The following is a 25,978-nucleotide window of genomic DNA, read 5'->3' as shown; positions in this document are numbered from 1 at the left end:
CAACAGTGTTGTCTACACAGGATTGTGGATGACACTTCCAATCACATCATCAGCTTCAGTATATTTTTCTAATTTATTTTGATTGTGTAGTAAGTTTTCATTCATCGAGAAAAATTGTAAATATTAATAATATTCTTCTCGGCTCATTCTATGAGGCCAGTATTACCCTGATACCAGAACCCCACAAAGATAGTTGATCCTAATAACTTAGAATCAGAGACCTAAACTTAGAAACTGAAACTTTCAAAATTAGGAGAAAACATAGGGTGAATCTTTATGACCTTGGATTCCAAAAGGATTCTTTGGTGTGAAAGCCGTGAGCAACAAAGGAAAAAAATAGATAGATTTCATCAAAGTTGAGAAGTTTTATACTTCAAAGTACACTCTCAGGAAAGTGAAGGACTACCCACATAATGGAAGAAAATAATTGCAAATCACATACCTAATAAGGAAGTCATATCTAGGATATAAAAGGACCTCATACAACTCAATAATAAAAAGAAAAACAATGCAATTAAAAAATGGACCAAAGATCTGAATAGTCATTTCTCCCAAGAAGATTTACAAATGGCCAGTAAGGACATGGAAGATAGTCCAATCTTTTCCATCAGGGAATAGAAGTTAAGACCACAATGGGACATGACTTAAAAAATCAAGATAGCTCTGTGGGAGAAGGCGAGGGTGGGATGTTTCGAGAGAACAGCATTGAAACATGTATATTATCTATAGTGAAACAGATCACCAGCCCAGGTTGGATGCATGAGACAAGTGCTCGGGCCTGGTGCACTGGGAAGACCTAGAGGAATCGGGTGGAGAGGGAGGTGGGAGGGGGGATCGGGATGGGGAATACATGTAACTCCATGGCTGATTCATGTCAATGTATGACAAAACCCAGTGCAATATTGTAAAGTGATTAGCCTCCAACTAATAAAAATAAATGAAAAAAAAAATCAAGATAGTAAGTCTTAGCAAGGATGTGGAGAAATCAGAACCTTCACATAGTACTGGTGGGAATGTAAAATGGTGCAGTCACTTCGGAAAGCTGTTGGGCAGTTCCTCAAAACCCTAAGTGTAGAGTTATGCTACAACCTGGCAGTTTAACGTCTAGGTATATACCTAAGAGAAGGGAAAACAGGGCCACACAAAAATCTGTACATGAATGTTTATAACAGCATTATTAAATTGATAGTGAAAATAGCCCAAATGTTCATCAGCTGATAGACTAAAGTGTTATATCCATAGTCAATTCAGTCCAGTCGCTCAGTGGTGTCCGACTCTTTTGCGACCCCATGGACTGCAGCATGCCAGGCTGTTAAACACCCACTCCCGGAGCCTACTCAGACTCATGTCCATTGAGTCGGTGATGCCATCCAACCATCTCATCCTCTGCCGTTCCCCTGTCTCCTCCCACCTTCAATCTTTCCCAGCATCAGGGTCTTTTCCATGAGTCAGTTCTTCGCATCAGGTGGCCAAAGTATTGGAGTTTCAGCTTCAGCGTCAGTCCTTCCAATGAATATTCAGGACTGATTTCCATAATAGACAAATATTATTCAACAATAAAAAAGATAAATTTCTGATACGTGGTGAATCTTGAAAACATGCTGAGACAGAAAATAAGCCAGACACATTGGGCATGATTCCATTTATATAAAATATTCAGGAAATGTATTTCAATCGAGATAAAAAGATAGGTGGTTGCAGTGGGCTGGGTGAGGGAGAATGGGGACTAACTGCTTACAGGTCCGGGGATTCCTTTGGGGTGATGAAAATACTTAACACTGGTGATGGGTGCCCGAATTTGTCACTACACTATTGTAAAAACCATTGCATTGTATATTCAAATGGGGGAATTACAGGATTTGTGAGCTGTAGCTCAAGAAAGCTGTTTAAAAAAAAGTTAACAGTATTTTATTTAAAGCTTCCCTTGCAGTTTCAGAATATTTTAAAATTAATGATCTGGAATTTTGAAGGAAAAATATTCAGAAATGTTTGCTTCAATGTAGGTGTCAGTCATAATATCTAAAGTTCCGTCCATCTTGTTGGTCATAAAGTAAGAAAAGTACGCCAAAGTCACACCAAGCATTAAAAATTATAACATACAACCCCGGTGTGTTCTTGCATATTCATCTGTTAGTATAAAACTGCTTAATTTTAATGACAGTATATGCTGAGCAGATGCATCTGAACTTTGCCTTGCATTTGTTTGTGGAGCTGAGTTGCTTTGGTAGATCTAGCACAGTTTTACATGAGGAACCACACACAGGAGCAAATGATAAAAAAGAAGGTTAATTTAGACTTTGCTAATCAATAGTACATATATGAAACAGTCAGATACATAGAGATGCCAGAGGTGGGAGTGCTCAAAGAGTTAAAATATTAAATGTTCGGATATGTGTATTTTTTGAGAAATGACTCACATACTATGAAATTCACTCTTTTAAAATATGTAATGTGTTTTTTCATACATCCACAAAGTTGTGGAATATTGCACACCTTCACTACTATTTTATCACCTAAAAAAGAAACTAGAGTCACTCCTCACTCCCCTCCCCAGCCCCTGCAACTAGTCATTTACTTTCTGTCTGTGTGTATTTACATATGGAATATGTGCATTGTTTTTACTACAAATTTCAAGTAGTTAAAAGTATCCAGGAATTAAATCTTTTTGAGAATAGAACACTACGTTGTATACCACTCACTGTAAATGACTGTGGCTATTCCATATTTCACTTTAATAGTTAACCAATCAGTCCATTTTGGTAGCGTCCTTAAAGATTATTTCCTGGAAGTGGTATGACTCGTTAAAATGTTAGGTGTGGTTTAAAGCCTTCTGATAAACATTGCCAAACTACCCTCAAGAAAGCGTGTGTTAATTTACACTCAGAAAATAATGTTAAGACTCATGTAAGTCGTGAAGTATACTAATGCCTTTCAGATAAGCGTTTAACTTGTCAGATTAACTTGTCAAATTTTGAAAATCGTTTCTGCTCAACACTTTAGAAACTTTTCAGTGAACAGGAGTCATAATTTTTATATCAATTGTACTTGAAACATTGTCTTAAATTAGCAGTGCAACTATATAGTACCATCTAGTATTCTAAGTTCAAAATAAGAAATTCTCTAAATAAGTCTTATTAATCAGTTGCAGATTGCCTGAACTTTATATAACTGGGTCTTAATTGTTCACACAATAAATCTTTAAGCTGTATTAAATTAACTATTTCAGTTCTTTTTTTATTTTTTTAAGCTTCCTCAGTAAATCTTGAAATAAGCCATTTGGCTGACAAAAATCTCTGACTTTTATTTTTCTCTTTACACACCAGACATTGGAGGTGTTAAAACTGACGTGACTTTCCCAAGTGGAAGGGAATGTATTCTAGATGGAGGAAGTGAGTTGGGTGCAGGTGTGGCCGTGGCCGTGGCCAGGTCCAGGCTCTCATCAGGAAAACGTGAGCAGGTTATTTGGAGCAAGTATAGGGTGAAAATGAGATAATGAGGTTAAATTTGTGCCATAAAAGACAAATATTAACTGATTTTCTCTGTCTTCTTGGTAATAAAAAATATCCTCCTACAGGGTAGGGAAGGATGGATGATAAGGTGCTATGTGTGCAGCTTGGTGAGAGGGTTAAATACTTAGTGCTCGTTGGAGTGTCCCCCTTTTAACCTTGATCCTATGTGTTTTTCTTATCAGTTTTTCTCATATCACCTTTACCTCCTCAGTTTTATCAGTGTTTTTTTTTTTTTAAGTGATATGGTGGTATATTGAATGGGACATACCTCTTTTAGGAGTGGGTGTCTTTGGGGTAGGGGAGGGGAGGGGCATGCACACACACACACCTGACCTCACGGTCCTCTGACAAATAGTTCCCAATTGATTGTGGCAGATCCCAGGAGAATGTGGGATATTGGCAAGGGGTTCTTGAACCCACATGTATTTGAAATAGTAAATGTAAAAACTCATATATTTGTTGTTTTTGTTTGCTCTCTAAGTCATGTCTGACTCTGTTCATGGGATTTCCCAGGCAAGAATACTGGAGAGGGACATGGGCTTCCCCAGTGGCTCAGCGGTAAAGAATCCACCTGCCGATGCAGGAGACACGGGTTCCATCTCTGGATCAGGAAGAGCCCCTGAGGGAGGAAATGGCAACCCAGTCCACAGAGGAGTGGGCTAGAGAGTCCATGGGGTCACAGAAGTGTCACGACTTACCTATTAAACTGTTTTTCCAATATAGGTAAATACACCTGTGATTAAATTCATTTAAACATAGCTGCAGTGAACTTTGGGGTGCATATGTCTTTTTGAGTTATTGTTTTCTTCAGGTACATGCCCAGGTGTGGGATTGCTGGATCAGATATATGGTAGCCCTATTTTTCGTTTTTTCAATAACCTCCATACTGTTCTTAGTGGCTGTACTATTTTACATTCCCACCAACAGTATAGGAGTTCCTTTTCTCTGCACCCTCTCCAGCATTTATTGTTTGCAGGTTTTTTGATGATAGCCATTCTCAGTGATGTGAGGTGATTCGCATTTCTGTAATAGCGTGATGTTGAGTATCTTTCCATGTGCCTTTTAGCCACGGTTAGAAGAAGGAAAGAAATGGTAAAGATAAAAGCACAGGGATTTTCCTGGTAGTCTAGTGGCTAACAGTCTGTGTTTCCTATGCATAGAGTGTGAGTTTGATCCTTGGTCAGGAATCTGATGTCCTATATGCTGCATGGCATGGCTTTAAAAAAGAAAGAGAGAGACAAAATAATAGCAAAGATAATGAAACTAAAAGCTGGTTCTTTGAGAAGATAAATTGATAAACCTTTAGCCAGACTCAAGAAAAAAAGGACAGGACTCCAATCAGTAAAACTGACAATGGAAAAGGAGAAATTACAGCAGACAACACAGAAATACAAAGGATCATAAGAGATGACTACAAGCAACTCTATGACAATAAAATGGACAGTCTAGAAAAATTCTTAGGTACAGTCCTCCCAGACTGAACCAGGAACAAATAAAAAATATGAATAGAAAAAAAATTTTAAAAATTAAAAGAAAATATGAATAGACCAATCACAAGTAGTGAGATTGAAATCGTGATTAAAAGTCTTCCAACAAACAAAAAAGTCCAGGACCAGAGGGCTTCACAGGCGAATTCTGTCAAGCCTTTAGAGAAGAGTTAATGCCTACCTTTCTGAAACTCATCCTAGAAGTTGCAGAGGAAAGAATATACCTGCACTCATTCTGTGGGGCCACCATCACCCTGATAACCAAAGCCAGAGAAAGGTACCACAAAAAAAGAAAACTGCAGCTGAACATAGTTGCAAAAATCCTCAAAATATTAATACTAGCAAACCAAATCCAGCAACACATTAAAAGGATCATATACTGTGATCAAATAGGGTTTATCCCAGGGATGCAAGGATTTTTCAGTATCCAGGAGTCAATCAGTGTGATACAGTACGTTACCAAATGGAAGAGTAGAAACAGAGGTTTTTAGAATGTGATTTGTAGCAAAACTGGACAATAAGAAGGTTTGAACCCATGATCACAAAGTCTCTGCTCTCCTGGTCCAGCTTTAAGAAGATATACCTTGGCACGAATTTCAAACTTAAGAGAATCCAAACTTTGAGGGAAATTAGATGAAAATGGGTTTTTTTGCCTATGTATTTTTGAAACTGTGTTAAAATACACCTAAGATAAAGCTTATTGTTTTAACCACTTTCAGATGTACAATTCAGTGACATTGAGTTTATTCACCAGTGTGGGGTACACATCACCTCTCTCCCCATTTGCCCAACTTTCTTATTGGTCACACGGTGCTAGGTACCCATTAAACAGTGATTGCTGGTCCCCTCTTTCCCAGCCGCTAGGAACCTCTATTCTACTTTTTGTCTCTATGGATAAAATTCCTTTTTAGTGAGACAGTTTTGTTGATGTTAGCATAAATTAAGTTTTCTGTTTCTTTATAGAATGTTGATAATGAATGCATTTCTTCGAGAAGTACAACATACTTTGCCATAAATTAGAAGTTATTTTTGCCTTTTTATTTCTTTGTCTATTGTTTTTAACCAAAACATTGTAATTACATATGTTAAGTACAGAAGCCTTTGTGTTCTTTTCATTTTATTAAATGTAAACAAATGGTGTTAATGTAAGAGAAAATAGTTCTTTTTTCTGAACCTTATTACCAAGTTGCTTTTTTAAAATACATTGTCCCAGTTCCAGCTTCTTAAGGTAGCATCAATTAATCTTAACTGCCTTTGCAATTGAGTTCATCAAAATAGTAGCAAATGCAAAAGATGACAGTCTTTTCACTAGCCTATGTAAGTCCATTGTGTTCTCCTAGCTGATGCTGGTCAAATCACACCATGATTTGATGTGATTTGACTCAGGCTGGGTTTTTTTTGTTTGTTTTTTATTTTTTTTATTGAGAGATAATTGCTTTACAGAATTTTGTTGTGTTCTGTCAAAACGCAACCTGAATCTGCCGTAGGTATACATAAAATATAATTACTCCTGCTCATTGTATTCATTAGTAGTGGTTACTCAGAGGTGCTCTCTCTACTCTGGGCAGACCACGGACTTTATGCTTTTTGTTGCTGCTGTTCCATGTACTCAGGAGGTTGTGAGAAACTCGGCGTTCAGGTTCACCCACTTTACTTTGACCTAAATGCTAGAGCCAGCTTCAGTGCTCTGCCTCTCTCTTTGCCTCCCTGCCTTTACTTAGTTTTTGCCCAGATATTCTTTATTTTAGTACCAGCTCATGAATTTATTTCTATAGATATTTTCTAGCATTTTCTGTTGTGTTCAGTGATAGGGTCCACTCTCTAAAGCAGTCTGTTGTTGAAAATGGAAGTGGTCTCAGAGGCCACTGATTGATTACTGCCACTGAGTAAATAATAATAGAAGTTAGAACACAGGCTTTGTCTTAATTTGCTATTATTTACTCTTGGCTCCTTGTTCCAAATCAGTGTCTGTTACAGGACTGGATGGAAGAATTTTTAGTATTATCTACTGTATCTTGCTTTCATTTTGTAAAGGAACTAAGAGAGCCTGAACTGGAGGAAGGGTCTGAACCAAAAGTTCCTTCGCTAGCCCAGGTCTGAAAGAAGCTATAAGCCCTGCCGGGAATGCAGATAGAGATTTGTTGAGTGATGGCCTTCTTGTCACTTGCTTCTCGTATTGCACTTAAAGCTGTTTCTTACTGGCTTTAATGTGACAGAGGTAGAAGAGGGAATGTAATTTGTATTCATGTGTGAAAGGAAAAAAAAAAAAATACATGGGGGTGTTACTGGTTAGTTTGAATAGTTAACCATTTGCGAATTTTGGTCTTTTGCCCTCACAGGCCTTTCCTGTTTGTAAGTCTTAAGATTTTGGTTTTAACTGTCTTATCTTTTCTCCTTGAGTAATCTGGTGATTCACTGTGGCTCAGATGGTAAAGTATCCGCCTGCAATGTGGGAGACTTGGGTTGGGAAGATCCCTGGAGAAGGGAACGGCTACCCACTCCAGTATTCTGGCCTGGAGAATTCCAACAGTCCATGGGGTTGCAAAGAGTCGGACACGACTGAACGACTTTCACTTTCAATCTTACTCACCACATGGTCTTCTTTTGGGGGGATGCAATTATATCTATTATTATTTTTCTAACATTTTCTTTTCGGTTGGAGTATAGCCAGTTAACAGCGTTGTGAAAGTTTCAGGTGGACAGTGAAGGGACTCAGCCATACATACACATGTATCATCCTCCCCCAAACTCCCCTCCCATCCAGGCTACCACATAACATTGAGCAGGGTTCCATGTGCTATGTAGTAGGTCCTTGTTGTTTATCCATTTTAAATAATAGTAGTGTGTACCTGTCCGTCCCCAACTCCCTAACTGTTCCTTCCCCTCATCCTTACTCCTGGCAGCCATAAATTTGTTCTCTGACTGACTCACCACATGGTCTTGAGTGATTACTCCCAGATCCCTTCTCTAGCTCAACACAAGCCAGACTCCTGAATGGACACTTCCACTCAGTTGTCCCTGGGGCACTGAGCCTTCTCCTGAAACACAACAAATTAGTCCCCTGAATCCTGTCACCTTTCTCCATTCCCATGGACCATCCCTAATCTTGGCCATCATCTTATTCTGGATTAAGGCAGTAGCCTTCTTGCAGAGCTCCTGAAGACTGGCCTTCCACTGTATTAATCAATTCCATCCCTTGGCACCAAAGTATTTTTTTTCCCCCAAAATATAGCCTATGCATCACTCTCCTAAAGCATACACGTACTCTTAAATAGTGCTTCCCAGGTAGTGCTAGTGGTAAAGAACTTGCCTGCCAGTGCAGGAGACAGACATGGTTTCGATCTCTGGATTGAGAAGATCCCCATTTTTTTTCCATGCAAAAATGCTGGAGTGGGTTGCCATCTCCTACTCCAGGGGGGTCTTCCTGACCCAGGGATTGAACCTGAGTCTCCTGCATTGACAGGTGGATTCTTTACCACTGAGCCACCAGGGAAGCCCATTACACACTTAATAGACCACAGTAAATATAACTTTTTTATATACCGGGAAACAAAAGACTTCGGGTTGACTTGCTTTATTGTGGCATTTGCTTTATTGCAGTGATCTATAACTGGACATGTACTGTCTCCTGGGGAAGCTTATATTAAGAATAAAGCTATGAACATTCATGTTCAGATCATTTTGGGGGCATATGTTTCATTTACAGAGAGTTCTGATTGCTCCACATCCTAAAACTAGATATTGTCAGCCTTTTTAATTTTAACCATTTTTCTTGGGTGTTTAATGGTATCTTTGATTTTGATTTTCATTTCTCCAGTGATTAAACATGTTGAGCATCTTTTCATGTGTGTATCAGCTATTTATATATCTTCCCATTGTGACTTGTCTGCTCAAGTCATTAGCCTGTGTTTTAAATTGAATTATTTTTCATTAAGATGAGTTTTTAGTAGATGTATAATATAATCTGGATCAAATCCTTGGTCAGATTTTTGTATTGCAAATATTTGAGTCAGTGGTTTGCTTTTTCATATCTTAACACTATCTTTGAAGGGAAGTTTTTAATTATAATTAAGCATAACTAAAATTTTTGTAGCTAGTATTTTTGTATCTGGAAATCTTTAGTTAACCCCAAATCTTGAATATATTCTCATCCTTTTTCTTAGAAATTTTGTTTTAGCCTTTATGTTTAGATATAATAATTTTTTGTATAGTAAGAGATTGCATGTTGAGATTTTTGTCTTAAGTTTATCTAGTTTTTCCAGTGCCATCTGTTGAAAAGATTATACTTGCCCTTGAATTACTTTGGCACCTTTGTTGAATATTGATTGATCACACCAGTGTGAGTCTGTTTCTGAATTCTCTATTCAGTTCTGATGCTCTACATCTGCTTTTATGTAAAAGCCACATTGTCTGGTTTACTGTAGTTTCAAAATAAGTCTTGAAATCAGGTAGTGTAAGTCCTCCAATCTTCTTTATTCTTTTCAAAGATATTGTGGCTATCCTAGATCTTTTGTGTTTCCATACAGATTTTAGAATTTCTTTCTTAAAGAAAGCATGCTAGAATTTTAATTGCAGTTGTGTTGGATTTATAGATTAACTTGAGAAAAATTGGAAACGACCTCAAGCCTTCCATAAACTTATGTATTACTTTCCTAGGACTGCCAAGACAAAGTATTATAAACTGTATGACTGAAAGTAACAGAAATTTATTCTCGCAGTCAGAAATGAAGGTGTCAGCAGGGGCGTGCTCTCTCTGAAGGCTCTGAAGGCTCTTCTCTGAAGGAATCCTTCCTCGTCTCCTCTAGCTTCGGGGGGCTGCCGGCCATCCTCGGCATTTCTTGGCTTGTAGATCCAGTAAATCTGTAATCTCTGCCTCCCTGTGCATGTGATCTTCTCCTTTTGTGTGTATCTCCGTCCACATTTCTCTCTTCTTATGAGAACATGAGTTATATTGGCTATAGAGCCTGCTGTAACCCAGCATATCGTTATTTTAGCTTGATTACATATGCAAGGAACCAAGTAAAGTCACACTTATGGGTACCAGGTTATGACCTTGGCAGATCTCTTGGGGAAAGCACAGTTCAGTCTTACAGCAACATGATATATTTCTCCATTTAGTTAGGTCTTTAATTTCTCTCAAAAATGTTTTATAATTTTCGTTGTACAGATCTTGCTCATATTCTGTAAAGTTTGTCTTCAGGCATTTCATGTTTGTGGGTGCTGTTGGAAATGCTATTTTTAAAATTCCATTTTTCAATCACTTTTTACTAATATATATAAATGCAACTGACTTTTGCATATCAAATCTGTGCCCTGTAATGTTGCTATATTTTATGAATTTCAGTAGTTCCTTTGTAGAGTCTTTGGGATTTTCCATATAGATAATTATGTTGTCTGCAAATAAAAGACAGTTTTTCTTCTTCCTTTCCAGTTTGGATGCCACATGTTTCTTTTTCTTGCCTTAATGCATGGGCTCTGACTTTAAATACCCTATTAAAGATTTAGAGCAGACGTCCTTGCCTTGTTTATGATCTTAGGGCAAAAGCATTTAGTTTTTTTATTTTTAAATATGAGGTGGCTGTAGGTTTTTTATAGATAGCCTTTGTCAGATGAGAGAGTGTCCTTCTATTCCTAGTAAAGAATGTTTAGCATAAATGAGTGTTGAATTTTATTACCAACTGAAATATTATATGATTTTTTTATTCTAATATGTTGAATTACATTTATTTTTTTAACAATAAACCAATTTGAGTCCTGAGATAATATCCATTTAATCATAATGCATTTCCTTTCCATAAATTATTGGATTTGGTTTACAATTATTTTCTCACAGATCTTTGTGTCTTTGTTTTTGAGCTATTTGGTCCATGATTTCCTTTTGTAATGTCTTTGTCTGGTTTGGGCATCAGTTGTTTTTCTTAGTAATTTTATTGTGATGTGTCTTGGTGTGGTTTTCTAGTGTTTCTCCTATTTGGGATTCATTGAGCTTCTTTGACATCTGCATTAGTAGTTGTCATCAAATATGGAAAATATTTTAGAAGTATTTTTTTGTTGATCTCTTCTATAGCATTTCTTCTGCTGTTAAGACCAACTGAATTTTTCATTTAGGTGTTGTATTTTTCAGCTATAGGTGATCCATTTTTTTTTTTAAGTTTCCATTTCTTTTTTCATAATGTCCATGTTGTCTTTTAAATAATTGGATATATTCACAGTAACATTTTTAAAGTCCTTATCTACTAATTCCATCATCTTATTCATTTCTGAGTTTGTTTTTATTGATGCCCCCCACCCTGTTTGGGATCACATTTTCTTGTTTATTCCCCTAATTTATAATATCTCACGTACCATCTTTAAAAGAGTGTTGGGTTTTGATCTGGTAAGCAGTCTAGTTACTTGTGGATCAGCCTGATCCTTTTGGGCATATTTTAAGCATTGTTAGTGTGGTTCCAGAACAGTGCTGTCCAGTAGAACTTTTTGCGTTGATGACCTTCATTTGCCCTTCTCCAATGAAAGGCCATTTTTTGGGGTCTCTATGGGACACTCCAGGTATCCTGTGAGAGTTCTTCTCCATGGTTGGTTGGGACCGAAATGTCTCCCAGCTCCCCTGAGTTGTTCTTTCCTTGGTAACTGTTCTTTTCCAAGCCCCATGGGAGCTTGTCCTACACATGTGTAGCTTGGTATTCGGCCACAGGCTCAAGGAGACCCCGTTTCAGACCCCTGGAGCCTGTTATCTTCACAGCTCTGCAAAAGCCCAGTGTTGGACCCTCCCTGAACTCCAGTCCCTGTGTCCTCAACTTTGTGAGCCTCCTTGCTCTGCGTGGTTCCCCTGCTCTGCTTTGGGCTTTGGTAACTGCTTTCAGGAAAGCTGGGCAATTATAGGGTTCACCTTGTTTTTACCCCCATTGTCTCAGGGATCAGTGTCCTGTACTTCTTGTTCTCATACAGAAGACCCAGCTCTCTAGTTGTTTCTGATGGGAGTGCTAGTCCACTGTCAGTTGTCCTGCCATTTATTGAACCATGTTTAATATTCTTAGTTGGCCATGATTTTGCTTGCCTCTGATATGTGTACCTACTGCTTTCTCTATGCTTGGAACTCTTTCCCCTGCGACCTGTATGACACTCATGAAATCACTGAAGGGTCAGATTACATGTCACTTTCCCCCAGTGGTCTTCTAGCCACTACCAAATCCTGGATGAAGTGTCATATTTGGTCCTCATAGCTTAAGTACTCCTTTTGGTACCCATACTCATCTTACATTTGCCTGTAATTGTAGTTATTTGTTATTGTGGTCGTTTGTAGTCCCCACAAAACTCTCATGCACTTGAAGGCAAGGACCGTGTCCAGTTATGTTGTATCCTTCACGGCCAGCCCTGTGGGAACCTCAGGATCTCTTCTGTGTCCTGTTCTCTCCTTTGCACCACTGTATGTGGAGATGAGGTGGTGTTACTCAGTGCCTCAAGTGTGCTTTTGAAGTGTTTTATGCCTCTACTCCGATCGGTTTGGAGAGGGGAACAATTATTGACAGCTGCCATCCTTATTCAGAAATTTCCTTTTAAAATTTTTGACCAGTCTCTGTAGAGATCAGTAGTTTCCTTTTTAGTATTTTGAACAGTGTTTGTTTGTTCTATTTATTTTTGGTTGTGTTGCACCTTCATTGCTGCAGGGGCTTTTCCCTAGTTATGGAGAGCAGGGCATATTCTCTAGTTGTAGTGCTCAGATTTCTCTTTGCAGTGGCTTCTTTGGTTGTGGAGCATGGGCTCCGGGGCATGCAGGATTCAGTAGTTGGGCTCGTGGGCTCTAGAGCACAGGCTCAATAGTTGTGACACACAGGCTTAGTTGCTCCACAGCATGTGGGATCTTCCCAGACCAGGGATCGAACTCGTGTCTGCTGCATTGACAGGTAGATTCTTTACCACTGAGCCACCAGGGAAGCCCTCTTCTTTAGTATTTATGTTCCAAATATTTTGATATACACTTACCCACAAATAGCGCTCGACTCAATATTATTTTTAGAGGTGAAATTTTTTTTTCCGTACCTGCAAATAGCTCTCATTTTAAAATTATCTTTTGAGATCAATACCGGTAACCACTTAATTGTTCTCATAGCTTTGAGGCAGTCAGTATGGCTAGGTCTGTGGGTTGTGGTAAGGGATGCAGTTGCCATTGAAGAGCCTTTAATAACAGTAGCTTTCTTAGAAAGGCTTCTTTGAAAATGAAATTGAGTCAGGTGGCACTACTGGTAAAGAACTCACCTGCCAATGCAGGAGACATAAGAGATAAGGGTTCGATCCCTGGGTTGCAAAGATCCCCTGGAGAAGGACATGGCAACTCACTCCAGTATCTTTCCCTGGAGAATCCTCATGGAGGATAAGCCTGGCTGTCTACAGTCCGTAGGGCAGCAAAGAGTTGTACCCAACTGAAGCGACTGAGGACACATGGTATTGTGGAATCTTAGAATTGGCGAAGACCTTGAAGGTCATTTGTTCTTTTTGCCCGCAGTCTCCTTGACAGAGGCTAGTTTGAGATAGCTTCTTTCAATTTCTATTATTCTGATTGCAGAAGGTTCTTAGAGACTGTAGAAAGTTCTTAGTAATATTGAATCAATATTTCCACAAACTTCTGCGCATTGGGCCTGCTTCCACCTTTTATGATTTCATAGACTGAAGTTAAATTCTTCAGCTTATTTTATCTCATAGCAGTTTATACCCTGTTTTTATTTCCTTGCCTAAAGCATCTCAGTTTATGCAACTATTCCTTATATATTATCCTAGTGAGTCGGCTGTTCTCATCAAGTGGCCAAAGTATTAGAGCTTCAGCATCAGTCTTCCAGTGAATATTCAGGGTTGATTGCCTTTAGGATTAACTGGTTTGATGTCCTTGCTGTCCAAGGGACTCTCCAGAGTCTTCTCCAGCACCACAGTTTGAAAGCATCAATTCTTCAGCGCTCAGCTTTCTTTATAGTCCAACTCTCAAATCCATACGTGACTACTGGAAAAACCATAGCTTTTACTGTAAGAACCTTTCTTGGCAAAGTGATGTCTCTGCTTCTTAATACACTAAGTTTGTCATATCCTTATGTGCTTTTAAAAATGTTATGTATGAATGCATCTTCCAGTGTAATACTCAGAACTGAATTCAGTCTTATAAATGTGGCCTGTATTGAGACAAGAGGAGCATCCTTGATTTGGATACTATTAATATCTGACTCCTAGAGGAGGGCGTGGCATACCACTCCAGTATTCTTGCCTGGAGAAACTCATGGATGGAGGAGCCTGGCGGGCTATAGTCCATAGAGTCACAAAGAGTCGGACCCAACTAAAGCTACTGAACATAATACCTGACCCTCAGTGCTTCCTAAGGTTGCCTTCACTTACTGCCTCCTCTTAGAGTTGAAATATCCTGACTTGTTTTTTTCAAAGGAAACTGTTTTAAGCTCTGTTTCCACTCTTCTATCTGTGTGCAGTTTATCTTACATAAAAACACACACTCCATTCTCTTCAGGTTATTTTGTATTAAAATGTGGTTTACTCTTTGTTTTATATGCAGATTTGATATACATTAGTCCAATCTGCTTCCTAATAAATAACAAAAAAGTCAGGGGACTTCCCTGGGGGTTCATTGGCTGAGACCCCAAGATCCCAATGCGTGGGACCCAGGTTCGATCCCTATTCAGGAAGCTGGATCCCACATGCTGCAGTGAAGACTGAAGATCCCTCGTGCTGGAGCTAAGACCCAGTGTAGCCAGATGAATATATAGATAAATGAAATTTAAAAAAAGAGAGAGTGATGTACTCACAGTGTGAGTGGAAAAACCATGCCCTTAAAAAAAAAAAAAAAAAAAAAGAGTCGGATATAGAGTTCTGTTAGGTATCTCTGGAATTCTTCCACTAGTTTCATATCCAGAACTTGAACTCTGGTTAAGTTTGCTCAGTCAGCCAGGAGTCAGCCTAACAGTGCTCTGCTTTCTTCTTACGGATGCATCCAGAGACTGTGCAACCTTGCGGAAATTAAGGTGGCCGATGTCTGTGACATGCTCCTGGTCTTTTATACTAGCAACTTAAGTCCAAACTCTACACTTGTAGGAGCCACACCATTGGGTTTTTTTTTCCTTCTGGTAATTGTGGCCACTTCTACTTTTCCATAATTCTTTTTCCAACAAAAGTTCTCACATTTATTACTGAGCCACAGCATTAGTGCAGAAACACTGACACAAAGAGAAAAAACATTTTCCCAATAAAACATATCCAGCTGTTAGAATAGTAGCAATGTTCTCAGTGTAAGATGCAGCTGACCTTGACTCAGATTCCATCCATGTGCCATGTGTTGTCCGAGGCTTCCTGTGGACCCAGCTTGGTTCTCCTCCAGCGTCTTCTCTTGGAGTTGTACCTGATTTCAGTACCAGTTTTCGTTCGAATCCATTGGGGAATAGGACTATTCTGCTTTTGTTTTTCGGCCAGGAATCAGTTGATCCTGGAAATCTTGTGAGAAAATGTGGTGAGGAGCAGGATTCCCATATTTTTAAAATATTGTGAACGATGGTTCAATAAGCAAATCTCAGTTCTTTTTTAGATGTAGTTTCCTGAACCAGAAGACTTGAATGTTTGTAAACTGTCAGGGTGTTTTTATTACTTCCTTCATACTAGGACTAATCATGTGTTCGTTGCCATTAAATACTGAGATGACAGAAATATAGAAAGCTTAATTCAGAGTGCTAACAAAGGTCTTAACTGATAGAGTCCCATGTTACCATAGTTTTAAAATAATTTTTGTTACTTATCAAGGCTTAATTTTTCACCAATTTCATAGATCTTGAAATTCATAACATTTGAAAAATAATCAGCTTTGATATGAGGTTTTCAGTAGAAGAAATATCAGTTTAAAAAAAAGCTCACCCTGATTTATTATTTGTTATTAAAGTTGGCTGGAATACAAAATGACAAGGGCGCAGTGGAAATTGTGACTATCGCATTCACGTCTTTTCTACTATAAATCTGGTTATGGTTTCAACAGACACTACATTCGTATAAAGAACTCTGGGATAGACTATTCCTGTCAACATGATTCCAAAATTATAGACACTGATGTCAATGCAGATGAGGTTGGCCTAATTTGGTCAAGAGAAGGACATGCTGAGTCTCTGTATGGATAGCTAAAGGCTATTGCCAAGATTGACAGGTGTCCTGTGAGTGGCAAAGAGCCCCAGGGGTAAAATTTGTACTTGGATTACTTCTCTAAGACACAGCGATCAAAGTTGTACCTTTTCCTTCCATTGATTGTGCTCTTAAAATAGTGAGATTTGCTTTTAATACCCTGATTGTTCAGATATTTTGTAAGCCCCAGGAAGGTAAAGGATTTTATCCTTTTTTTCCCCTTCTAGTATCAAATTCTGTTATCAAAAGCTTCACTGTATCCTGGGCATGAATTTTTCTAGTGTAGCCAAGTGACCCTTGTTTGTTAGCCTGTCATGTTTCACTCAGGCTTTGAGGCAGGTGAGAAATGTTAATATAAAAGAATACATTTGTTATTGTTGTAAAAGAGGCAACTATTTCTTTAGGGGAAAATAAATTATATTTGGAGAGATTAATTTTTAAGATAATTTTATGATAAGTAATGTAATATCATAGATGAGTATTAATACAATTTGATAACAGCTTTTGTTTCTATTTCATCTTACTGAAATTTCTTTATTATTAAGAGAAGCTTTATAATTTGTCAAGATAAATTAGTAGTAAGTATTTCATATCTCAAAAGAAGAAAAAGTTTTAAAGCCGTTAGATTCATGCCATTAAAGAAAGATAAGTATACTAAGAAAAAACTATTGCCTGAGGTTTTTGTGAGATTTGAATGATGTACATGTGTCATCGGCAATGAAGGAGCTATGATTTTAGGCATAAACACAGTAGCTATTTCTGTTGAAATTTTTTTTGACATGTGGGATGCTAGTTTCCTGACCAGGGATGGAACCTGCACCCCTACATTGGAGGCACAGAGCTTTACCCACTGGACCACCAGGGAAGTCCCTGCTGTTTCTATTCAAATAGGAAATTTCCTGACCTGGGAGGATTGTCTTGATTATCTCTGTATTTCAGCGTCAGATATGTAGTGGAAATTGAAGAAGGAGTTGCTGGGGAACCCTTGTAGGGAGCCAGCCTGTTGACTGGTGTGAAAAATTAACCCTGGCCCTCCCAGGACCCAGAAAAGCGTCTCTGGGTGCTGGGCGGGCCCCGCACGTGTTCCCCTCCTGGACCGTGTGGTTTCCGTTAGGCCCAGAATTGGGGTGTAGCTGGAGAGGTTAGGTCATTACCATGGTTGGGCCTTACTGATTTAATCTGGACTTGACTTAGTGTTTCTGAGAGCCTGCTCTGAGCAAGGTCTTCTTGCACAGATGTCGCTTAACTCCTGTGAAGGGAGGCAGGTAAGGTGGTGACTCGCCCAGGTTCACTCAGCCGTTGGCAGCACAGCTGGGAAGCAAACCCAGGCTCTTGACTCCAGACCCAGTAGAGTTTGGAGATGGTGGAATAATCTCAACGGAAGTTCCTTTCAATGAGAGAAGTTTTAGAACTGTCTTTCTTTTTCTCCCCTCCATGTCTCAATTCTGATCTTCATCCTCTTCCCGTGTTCCATCCTTCCCTTTTAGACAAGATGCAAGTACAGATTGTTGACCTCACCGTTAACCTATAAGACATACATCAAAATGTTTAAGTACTGTGTCAAAAATAGCAGTATTGTGTTTGCCTCTGAGAACTCAGCTTTTTGAGCAGCTGATTGGCAGGGCACTGTGAGGATAAGAAGTGTTTCTGGGCTGAGCATGGAGGTAGCAGGCTTATTTGGTGTGTGCCACCCAGGCCAGCCCAGCAGGTAATGAATGATGACCACCAGCCGTTCTCCTGGGAATGGGGCTGACTCCACTCAGCTGCTCTGTCCTTGTCGTGGGCATCCTTTGAATTTGCTGGCTGGAACCTCACTGCCCGAAGAGGAACCTGAGCCCCTGACAGTCTCATGTCACACCTAGCTCCATGACAGACTAAAAACGTTGTCTCCGTGTGTGCAAAGATTAGCATCACAGCTTGTTCAGAAGAAAGAAGAGATATGTATAAGGTGTAGTGAGAAATACATGGCCGTGTTTCATGTATAGCTTAAATTTAGAAAAATTTTTTTTGCACCTGTAATTTGAATTTATGCCTTGTTTTAACAGGTTGAGAATTAACTTTTTTTTTTTTCTTTTTTAATGCTCTCTTTGTCCTGGGGATTGGATAATGAAAACAGCACTGGTATTTGAGCTATTGGGGCTATTTTCAGATATTTTAGAACCATCAGGTGGGTCCCATCACCAGGCAGATGACTTTGTCTCGCTGTGAACCGCGGTCTCTGACGCAGTCCTGCCTTGAGTGTTTCCCAGCCTGTCTAGCCTCTCTCCCCTTCCCTGCCCCCAGCCAGAGCTGTGATCCCCTCTGCTGGGGTCTCCTGAGTGCCCACCCAGCCTCATCCCACCGAGCTGCACTTGACCAAAACCTCCGAAGTATCCAGCAGGTTGGGACTAGCTTTTAGGATGAAGTCAAAAGAATCTCCCCTCTGGCCATCCCGTGACCCGCGTTCCAGCCTCGTCTACTCTTCTTCCCGAATCTTCTGCTTGGTTTTGTCATGCATTGTCACATCCACACAGATTGTCTTCCCATCCTCTCTGTGTTCTTGCCCCTTCAGTTCAGCTCGGGGGTATTTCAGGGCCCCTGGGAAGAAGCTCCTCACTTTTAACCAGGTCAGATCCAAGCATCGTTGGCAGTTCCCGCCTCAGCCCCATCACACTTGTTTCCGTTGCAGCGTTGTGCTTGTTTACAGTCTTTGATTCGTGTAGATCCTGATGAAATGGAAAGCTTCAGGAGGGCAGGAGCCAGAGTCTGTTTCCATTTGAATACCCCTGGCATCTCACCAAGGGCCTGGTCCCTGATTGCTGCTTTAGAAGTAACTTGCATGAAAGTGTCATGAAAGGCTTTTCCTTTCATGCTGGCTGCTGTAAGAGATCACAGAGGTGGACAGAAGCCCACTTTGCTGTCACCGCACCCCCCCCACTCATAGCTGAAGGAAGAGTGAGTGAGACCTGGAGCTCAAGTATTATCATAGATGCTAGATCGCAGTTAGGGCTTGGAAGTAATGTTCTTATAATTGCTTGAAAACACACAGGTAGGCTGGCCTTTGTCAATCAATCCAGAATGCGTGAATTATAATGTTGTATAGCACAACATTGTCTATGAAAGCCCCTAACATTCGTGAAGTAATCCTAGCTCCAAAGGAAAGAAAAAGTTGAACACATTCAGTACTAAAAGTTGAAAAGATAGAATAAAATGCATTAATATTTTTAAGCGCCAGGACAGTTCTCCCTGTGGAGCTGGTCTTTATGGAAGAAATGAGCACTTTTTTAGTGCTGCCAGACATTTGGGGGAAAGTTATTTGAAAGCAGCGCTGATGTTAAGGTTGTAGACGAGCTTGGGGCCAGCCAGAGACCTCGTTTGCCTCCATTGTGTGGGACTGTTAAATCGGCTGTCGCGAAGGTTTCTCCTCTCCTCTTCCCCACGTCGCTGACTCTCCCACCCCAGCCCTGGGCTGTGGCAGTAACCACGCGCCGGTAGGAAGGCTGGCTGGCAGCGCGTTCTCAGAGTCATGTGACCCTTGTTTGAAGGCAGCTGTGTGAGGTTCAGGGCGGGCATTCCCCTCTCTTCTGCCTCGGGACAGCTGGTTATTGTCAGGTCTGACGAGCCTCCCTTGCTCTTTGCTCGCGGGGCGAGGAGGGAGGTTATGCGGCAGGACTTTTCCTAGACCCAATGGGAATTACACTGATCTGGTGTCTGGCCTTGGTTCTCATCAAGTGGATCGCCTCTAAGGTAGGCCATCTTTATTTTTAGGATGGTGACATGAATCTTTAGTTTATACATTGGTAGGAATGGACTAGTTAGTGGAGTTCCTTCTCCTTTTGCTTCAGTTTTTGTTCCTCTGATTACAGGAGCTCTGCGGTTTTACCTGTCAGCTGTCATTTTCATGTTATTGTCATGTTGCTATGTGTATTTTCAGTTTTCTCCCATCTATTCCTCCTGAAGGGCTTTTTATGGATCATTTCTTGGTATCGAAGTAGCTTTGCTCAGGATCATGCCTTTAAGGAAGTCTGTTTTCTTTTTTTTTTTCCAAACTAGTTAATGTCATGTCTATTTACTGTGCCAGGGTGATCAAGGTGAAGTTATCCAAAAACTAGAGTGCCACTGGGCTGACAAACGAACTGAAGTCTTCATTGCCATTAAAAATCAAGTTTTTATGCTTAAAGAAGTTCAGCTTCTAAGGTTATGAAATTACTGAACAGTTTAGGCTTTTGGTGTACATATTTTAAACATTCTCTTCTGGAGATACCAAATTTATTTTACTTATAACTTCAAAGTATAATTACTGGAGATTTCTAAGCTATTGTAAACTTTTTAAAAAAACTAAATACCACTTTCTAGCATGTTCTCACTTAAGGTCTTGTTGCTACTGAAACATATGTCTTAGTTACAGCGAAAAAAGTAAGATTATTGTATTATGTATCTGTTGATCTTAAATTTGGATTCCCAAGACCAGGCTTAAGAAGTGCTTGATAGAATGCTAGTCATTTGGCATCTGATTGAGAGTCTAAAGTAGGAAATACTTACGATTATACTATTTAAAATTATTTTGTCTGTACTTGTGTAAAAATGATTATATCTTTAACCCACCATGCAGCTTTTTTCTTCCTTTATTAAGAAAACTGAAAAGTATGAATGTAAACTTAAAATGTTTAGGACCAATACCATATGCTAGTAAGGAACACAAAAACTTCTATAAAGTTAAACGTCTTTTTCAAGCGAGGTTTTAATCACTGATAAGGTAGTGTTTTCACATTTAAGCATACTGTTTTAGGCATAGTTGTGTCTTTCTTGAAGCAGTCCTATTTTCTTACTGAACATGATTGAAGAAATCTCTTAAAGAAAAACAATAGGTTTGAATTTTTTTAATCTTTGTCTTTTGTAAATTAATTAATTTTGTCACACTGACACCAATTTACTCATTGTTTCTAGAGGATTAGCTTGCCAAGTTACTGGATGAAGGTCAAGTTAATAATGGATTAGTTGAATTGTAGTTGTTTTTTTTTTTTTTTTACTTTTTACTTTGTTATAACAATCAAACATTTTTAAAAGTTTTTAAGCAACAGACTGCTGTTATTTTCAATGTGTGACTTTTAGAGGTATATTTATATAGTGAAGAAGAACTGGAGGATAGTGTTCAATGGATGGATGCGGGTCTTGGATAGGCACTCAGATGGGAACGCTTTTCTGGCATATGTAAGAAGAATTGTTGTTTGGTCGCTAAGTTGTGTCCAGCTCTTTGCAACCCCATGGACTTCATGCCAGGCTTCCCTGTCCTTCACCAGCCCCCAGAGTTTGCTCAGATTCATGTCCATTGAGTCAGTGATGCCATCTAACCATCTCATCTCATCCTTTGTCACCCACTTCTGTCCTCAGTCTTTCCCATCATCAGGGTCTTTTCTAATGAGTTGGCTCTTCCCATCAGGTGTAAGATGAAAACACTCTGAAAAAGCTCACTTTACTGCATCAGAGAAAGCTTCCAGAACTTTGGACTTCTTCATCTTTTGTACTGTGTTACCATTTTTTGTAATGTGACCCAGAAGTGTATTCAGTGCTACTGTGTTTAGGCCCTGTGGCAGAGCGTATAATGACGGAGAGTATAAAACCTACCTTTAGAGGTCTTGTTCAGTAAAGAGAGATTTTGTCTGAAAGCACCTGACGTTCGCTGGCACAGAGTAGGAGCGCAGCAAAGAGTTAATGTATCATTACTTACACACGCTTTTGCACAATAGGTTACTTTAGTGGAAAAGTTGAACAAGATAAAAACCATAGCACTTAAAATATCTTTCGTGCTTGTGCTCCGTCCCTCAGTTGTGTCCAGCTGTTTGCAACTTCATGAACTGTATGTAGCCCACCAGGCTCCTCTGTCCATGGGATTCTCCAGGCAAGAATACTGGAGTGGGTTGCCATTCCTTTCTCCAGGGGATCTTCCTAACTCAGGGATGGAACACACGTCTCCTGCATTGGCAGGCCAGTTCTCAACCACTGAGCCACCTGGGACGTCCGTTTAAAACTCATCATCCTTGGGGATTCACTGGAAGTTCAGTGGTTAGGACTTCTCACTGTCCCTGCTGGGGCCCTGGGTTCAGTCCCTGGTCGGGGAACTAAAGTCCCACAAGCCTTGCAGCATTGCGCCCTGCCCCCCCCCAAAAGCACACAACATGTCTGTCTCTAAAAGTTATATCCTAACTGATATCAGAAACAACTTTTACACCTTTTGTCCTCTACCTTGTAAGTCAGATCTTTTGTGGAAGAGCAGTTCACCCTGATTCAAGGTGCGTGTCTTAGTTGGGCACTCTTGTGGCTGTAGATTCTTTGGAACCTTACTGTTTAACTTGCTTGTGCTGCCGTCAGTTTCGGATTAGCTCAGCCGCGCCCGTGTTTTGACCTATACTGGTTCGCTTTACAAGCTGTTCCCAGGATGGCTAAATTAGAAAAGTCACAAGTAGGAGCCTCTCAGTTATTTCCATTCACTGGTGAGGTGAGCAGGAATGTGGATGATAGCGCACGGTGTTTTATGACTGACAGCGTGACTTGAGATTTTGGTTCAATTTGTTTTACTATCTTTATTAAAAATAGAATTTTACAACTATATGACTTGTAAAGTGATAATCTTTTTGAAAAGGTATATGTTAAGCCTGTGCTTCAGTCTTGGTGTATAAAGCACATATAATTATTGTTTTTTTAATTGAGCCTTCAGTAAATGTAGGTCTTTTTTATTATTAATTTTTGTTTATTTATTTTGACCGTGCTGTGTGTCATGTGGGGTGGGGTCTTAGTTCCCTGCCCCCCCTCACCAGAGATCAAAGCCATGCCCCCTGCAGTGAAAGCCAGGAGTCTTAACCACTGGATGGCCAGGAAGGTCCCTATGATTATTTTTTAAAATAACACTTAACATAGAAATCAGATTTTTATAATTCATAATTTATAGTGCATTTTTCCAAAAGGAGTTCCTGGATTGCTTAGTGAAACAAATTTGATATTCATTTTAAGCTTCATCTGTGAGGCAAGTAAATGAGTAAATTATCACTCAGAATGTATTCATTGATGGTTCACATTTTTAAGTCCATTCTTAAAAAAATTTCCTTTTGTCTCATTTAGATTTATTTCATAAGAGTTATGTCTTGTGGTTTAGGGTAGAATTTTAAGTATTTACGGACTTTAAGTATTTAAGACTTACTTAAATTAGCAATAAATCAAATTAAATGAATACTTTGCACATCCTTAAGTAATTTGTTAAAATATATTTAAAATTAAGTTCTACCCTTTTTGCCAATTTTTAAAAATGATTAACTAAGACAGACTCTACAATTCTAATATCTAAACTGGTGCCCCTATAAATAAGTCTAAAGTGAATACCTTAAAATAAGTTTAGTATGTCATAGTTATAATCTAGATTATGTTCATTAGCCAGTTTTTCTGAAGAAGGAAATAGCAACCCACTCCAGTATGCGTGCCTGGGAAATCCCCTAGACAGAGGAGCCTGGTGGCCTACAGTCCATGGGGACAAACAAGAGTTGGACACGACTTGGCCACAAACAAGTCAGTCTTTCACTTACACTGTTTTAACAGCTGGTATTAGTCTTTCTCAGTCCTTAAAGTGATGAGATTTTACCTCTCCAATTAGTGCCTCTTTTAGTAAATACCCTTCCCTACACTTTAAAAAAAAAAAAGGCAACCGGTTTCCTGAAGAGGACTGTTAGAGATAACAGGTTACAATTTGTTTTAACAAGCTGTTTACTCAAGTTTTATTGGATATGAGTTGGTTGATAGGTACTGACCATGACAGGCTGTTACACAATCATACCTGTGGTTTCGTGAATCTGATTTGGCCGGTAGGAATACTTATTTCCACCTTTGTGCTCTTCATACTACTAGATTTTCCTCTCTTATGGTGGTATTTAGGGGAGGCTTGAAATCTAATGAGCCAAATATCTTGGGGTGGGATGTGAACAGCAGGTGTGAGTTGTACCTTTTAATACCAGTGATTACAGTGACTGCTCCCGAATAAGTAGTTTATGATGAGACACTGCAGGAGGCTTAGGGTCTTCTGTTGGTGGAAGATGCTTTAACTTTATTAAGCATGATGCTGCCAGGGATGTGTTCTGTATGATTTAGTCCCTTAGAATCTGAGATCATCCACCTCTTTGTAGGTTTCTTTGTAGTAGATTCCTATTGTATTTTTTATTTGATTTATTCTGTGAATATATGATAACTATGTGTGAACATGCTTAGTCATATCCTACTCTTTGAGACCCCATGAACTGTAGCCTACCAGGCTCCTTTGTCCAGGGGATTTCCCAGGCAAAAATACTGGAGTTGGGTTGCCATTCCCTTCTCTAGGAGGTCGGAGGTCTTCCCAACCAGGGATCAAACCCAGATCTCCTGCATTGGCAGGTGAATTCTTTACCACCGAGTCACCTGAGAAGCCCACATGCTACAAAATTCAAAAGGTATTCATTGGTAATTTCTCCTCTTACCTTTGTGTTCTTCAGCTTCCTTGGAGGCAGCCAGTGTCAAAAATTAGAATTTTATTTTTGCTTGTAACTTGTGTTCCTTTTATATTTCATGAACTGTTGGAGGTTTTTGCTTGTTTATTTACATCTTCATTAAATCATACATGACTTTAATTGATGTTTTTCTCTTAAATAGTAGGCTTTGCAGGTGACGCTAGTGGTAAGGAACCCACCTGCCAATGTAGGAGTTGTAAGAGATGCTGGTTTGATCCCTGGGTTGGGAACATCCCCTGGAGAAGGGCATGGCAACCCACTCCAGTATTGCCTGGAAAATTCCATGAACAGAGGACTCTGGCAGGCTACAGTCCATGGGGTGGAGAAAAGTCGGACACAGCTGAAGCGACTAAGCACGCATGCAAAACAATGATTTGGGGAGCTGTTTCCTTGGTGGATCAGATGATAAAGAATCTGCCTGCAATGCAGGAGACCTGGGTTCTATACGTGGGTCGAGAAGATCCCCTGCAGTAGGGATGACAATCCCACTGCACTATTCTTGCCTGGAGAATCCCATGGACAGAGGAGTCCGGTGTGTCTGTGGGGTTGCAAGAAGTCGGACACCACTGAGCGACTAATACTTTGCATACTAAATCCAAATGAGGATTTTAAATGCAATAAAATTTCTTTATAATAATAGTAAAAAGCATGGTTATTTTTCCTTGAGATTTTTAGGTGTATGTTAAAGAACTGTAAATTTCATGCCAGAGTTTTGTGAAGACAGAATATCATTAATCTAATATGTAAAAATACCATCTCATTTCCTTAACGTGTATTTCTTTCATTAATGAAGTCAAGCATCTTTTCTTGTGTTTATTTATTATTTCTCTTCCTTGAGTAGTATATTTATGTCCTACCTGTTTTATGCATTGTTATTCATTATTTGCTAACTGATTTGTGAGACTTTTTTTTTTTTAGATTAGCAGGGAAAAATTACCCCTTTGTCATCTGTTCAACTTAATTTTCGTGGTTTGGGGTTTGTCTTTTGCCTGTTCATGGTATTTTTTGCCATGCATAATTTAACTTTTTGTGGCTAAATTGATTTGTTTTTCATGACTTCTCGATTTTATAGGACAATTAGGTCTTTCCTATTTAAGATTTAGTGTCATTATTTAAATTAAAAATTTTTTATTGAAGTATAATTGATTTACGGTGTTGTGTTTCAGATGTACAGCAAGGTGATTCATTATAGGTCTTTGTTGTTTAAAATTTTTAAAAATACAGTCGTGTTTTCCTCTAATACCTTCATGCTTTTTTTTTTACATTAAAACTTTTGTTCCATGTGTAATTTATTTTGGAGTAGATAGAAAGGTAATAATGCAGCTTT

At 39.3% G+C, this 25,978-nt stretch overlaps 1 protein-coding gene across 5 annotated transcripts in view; it reads left to right on the top strand.

Annotated features, from left to right (window-relative positions):
* The window catches only part of PDE7A (phosphodiesterase 7A), a 104,376-nt gene that overhangs the window by 31,030 nt on the left and 47,368 nt on the right, over nucleotides 1–25,978 (top strand). The window contains exon 1 of one of the 5 annotated variants that reach the window (XM_043879107.1): nucleotides 19,668–19,873. The exons of the other annotated variants lie outside the window; for them this stretch is intronic. Within the exon in view, the coding sequence (XP_043735042.1) occupies nucleotides 19,814–19,873 (60 nt within the window). The 5' untranslated portion in view covers nucleotides 19,668–19,813. Of the gene's footprint in view, nucleotides 1–19,667; nucleotides 19,874–25,978 lie in introns of those variants that run through there. 5 annotated transcript variants of the gene reach the window in all.

This window comes from Cervus elaphus, chromosome 21 (genome assembly GCF_910594005.1).
Source record: "Cervus elaphus chromosome 21, mCerEla1.1, whole genome shotgun sequence".
NCBI lineage: Eukaryota > Metazoa > Chordata > Mammalia > Artiodactyla > Cervidae > Cervus > Cervus elaphus.
Note: the sequence above shows the minus strand (reverse complement) of the source record. Positions and strands in the feature narration are given on the sequence as shown.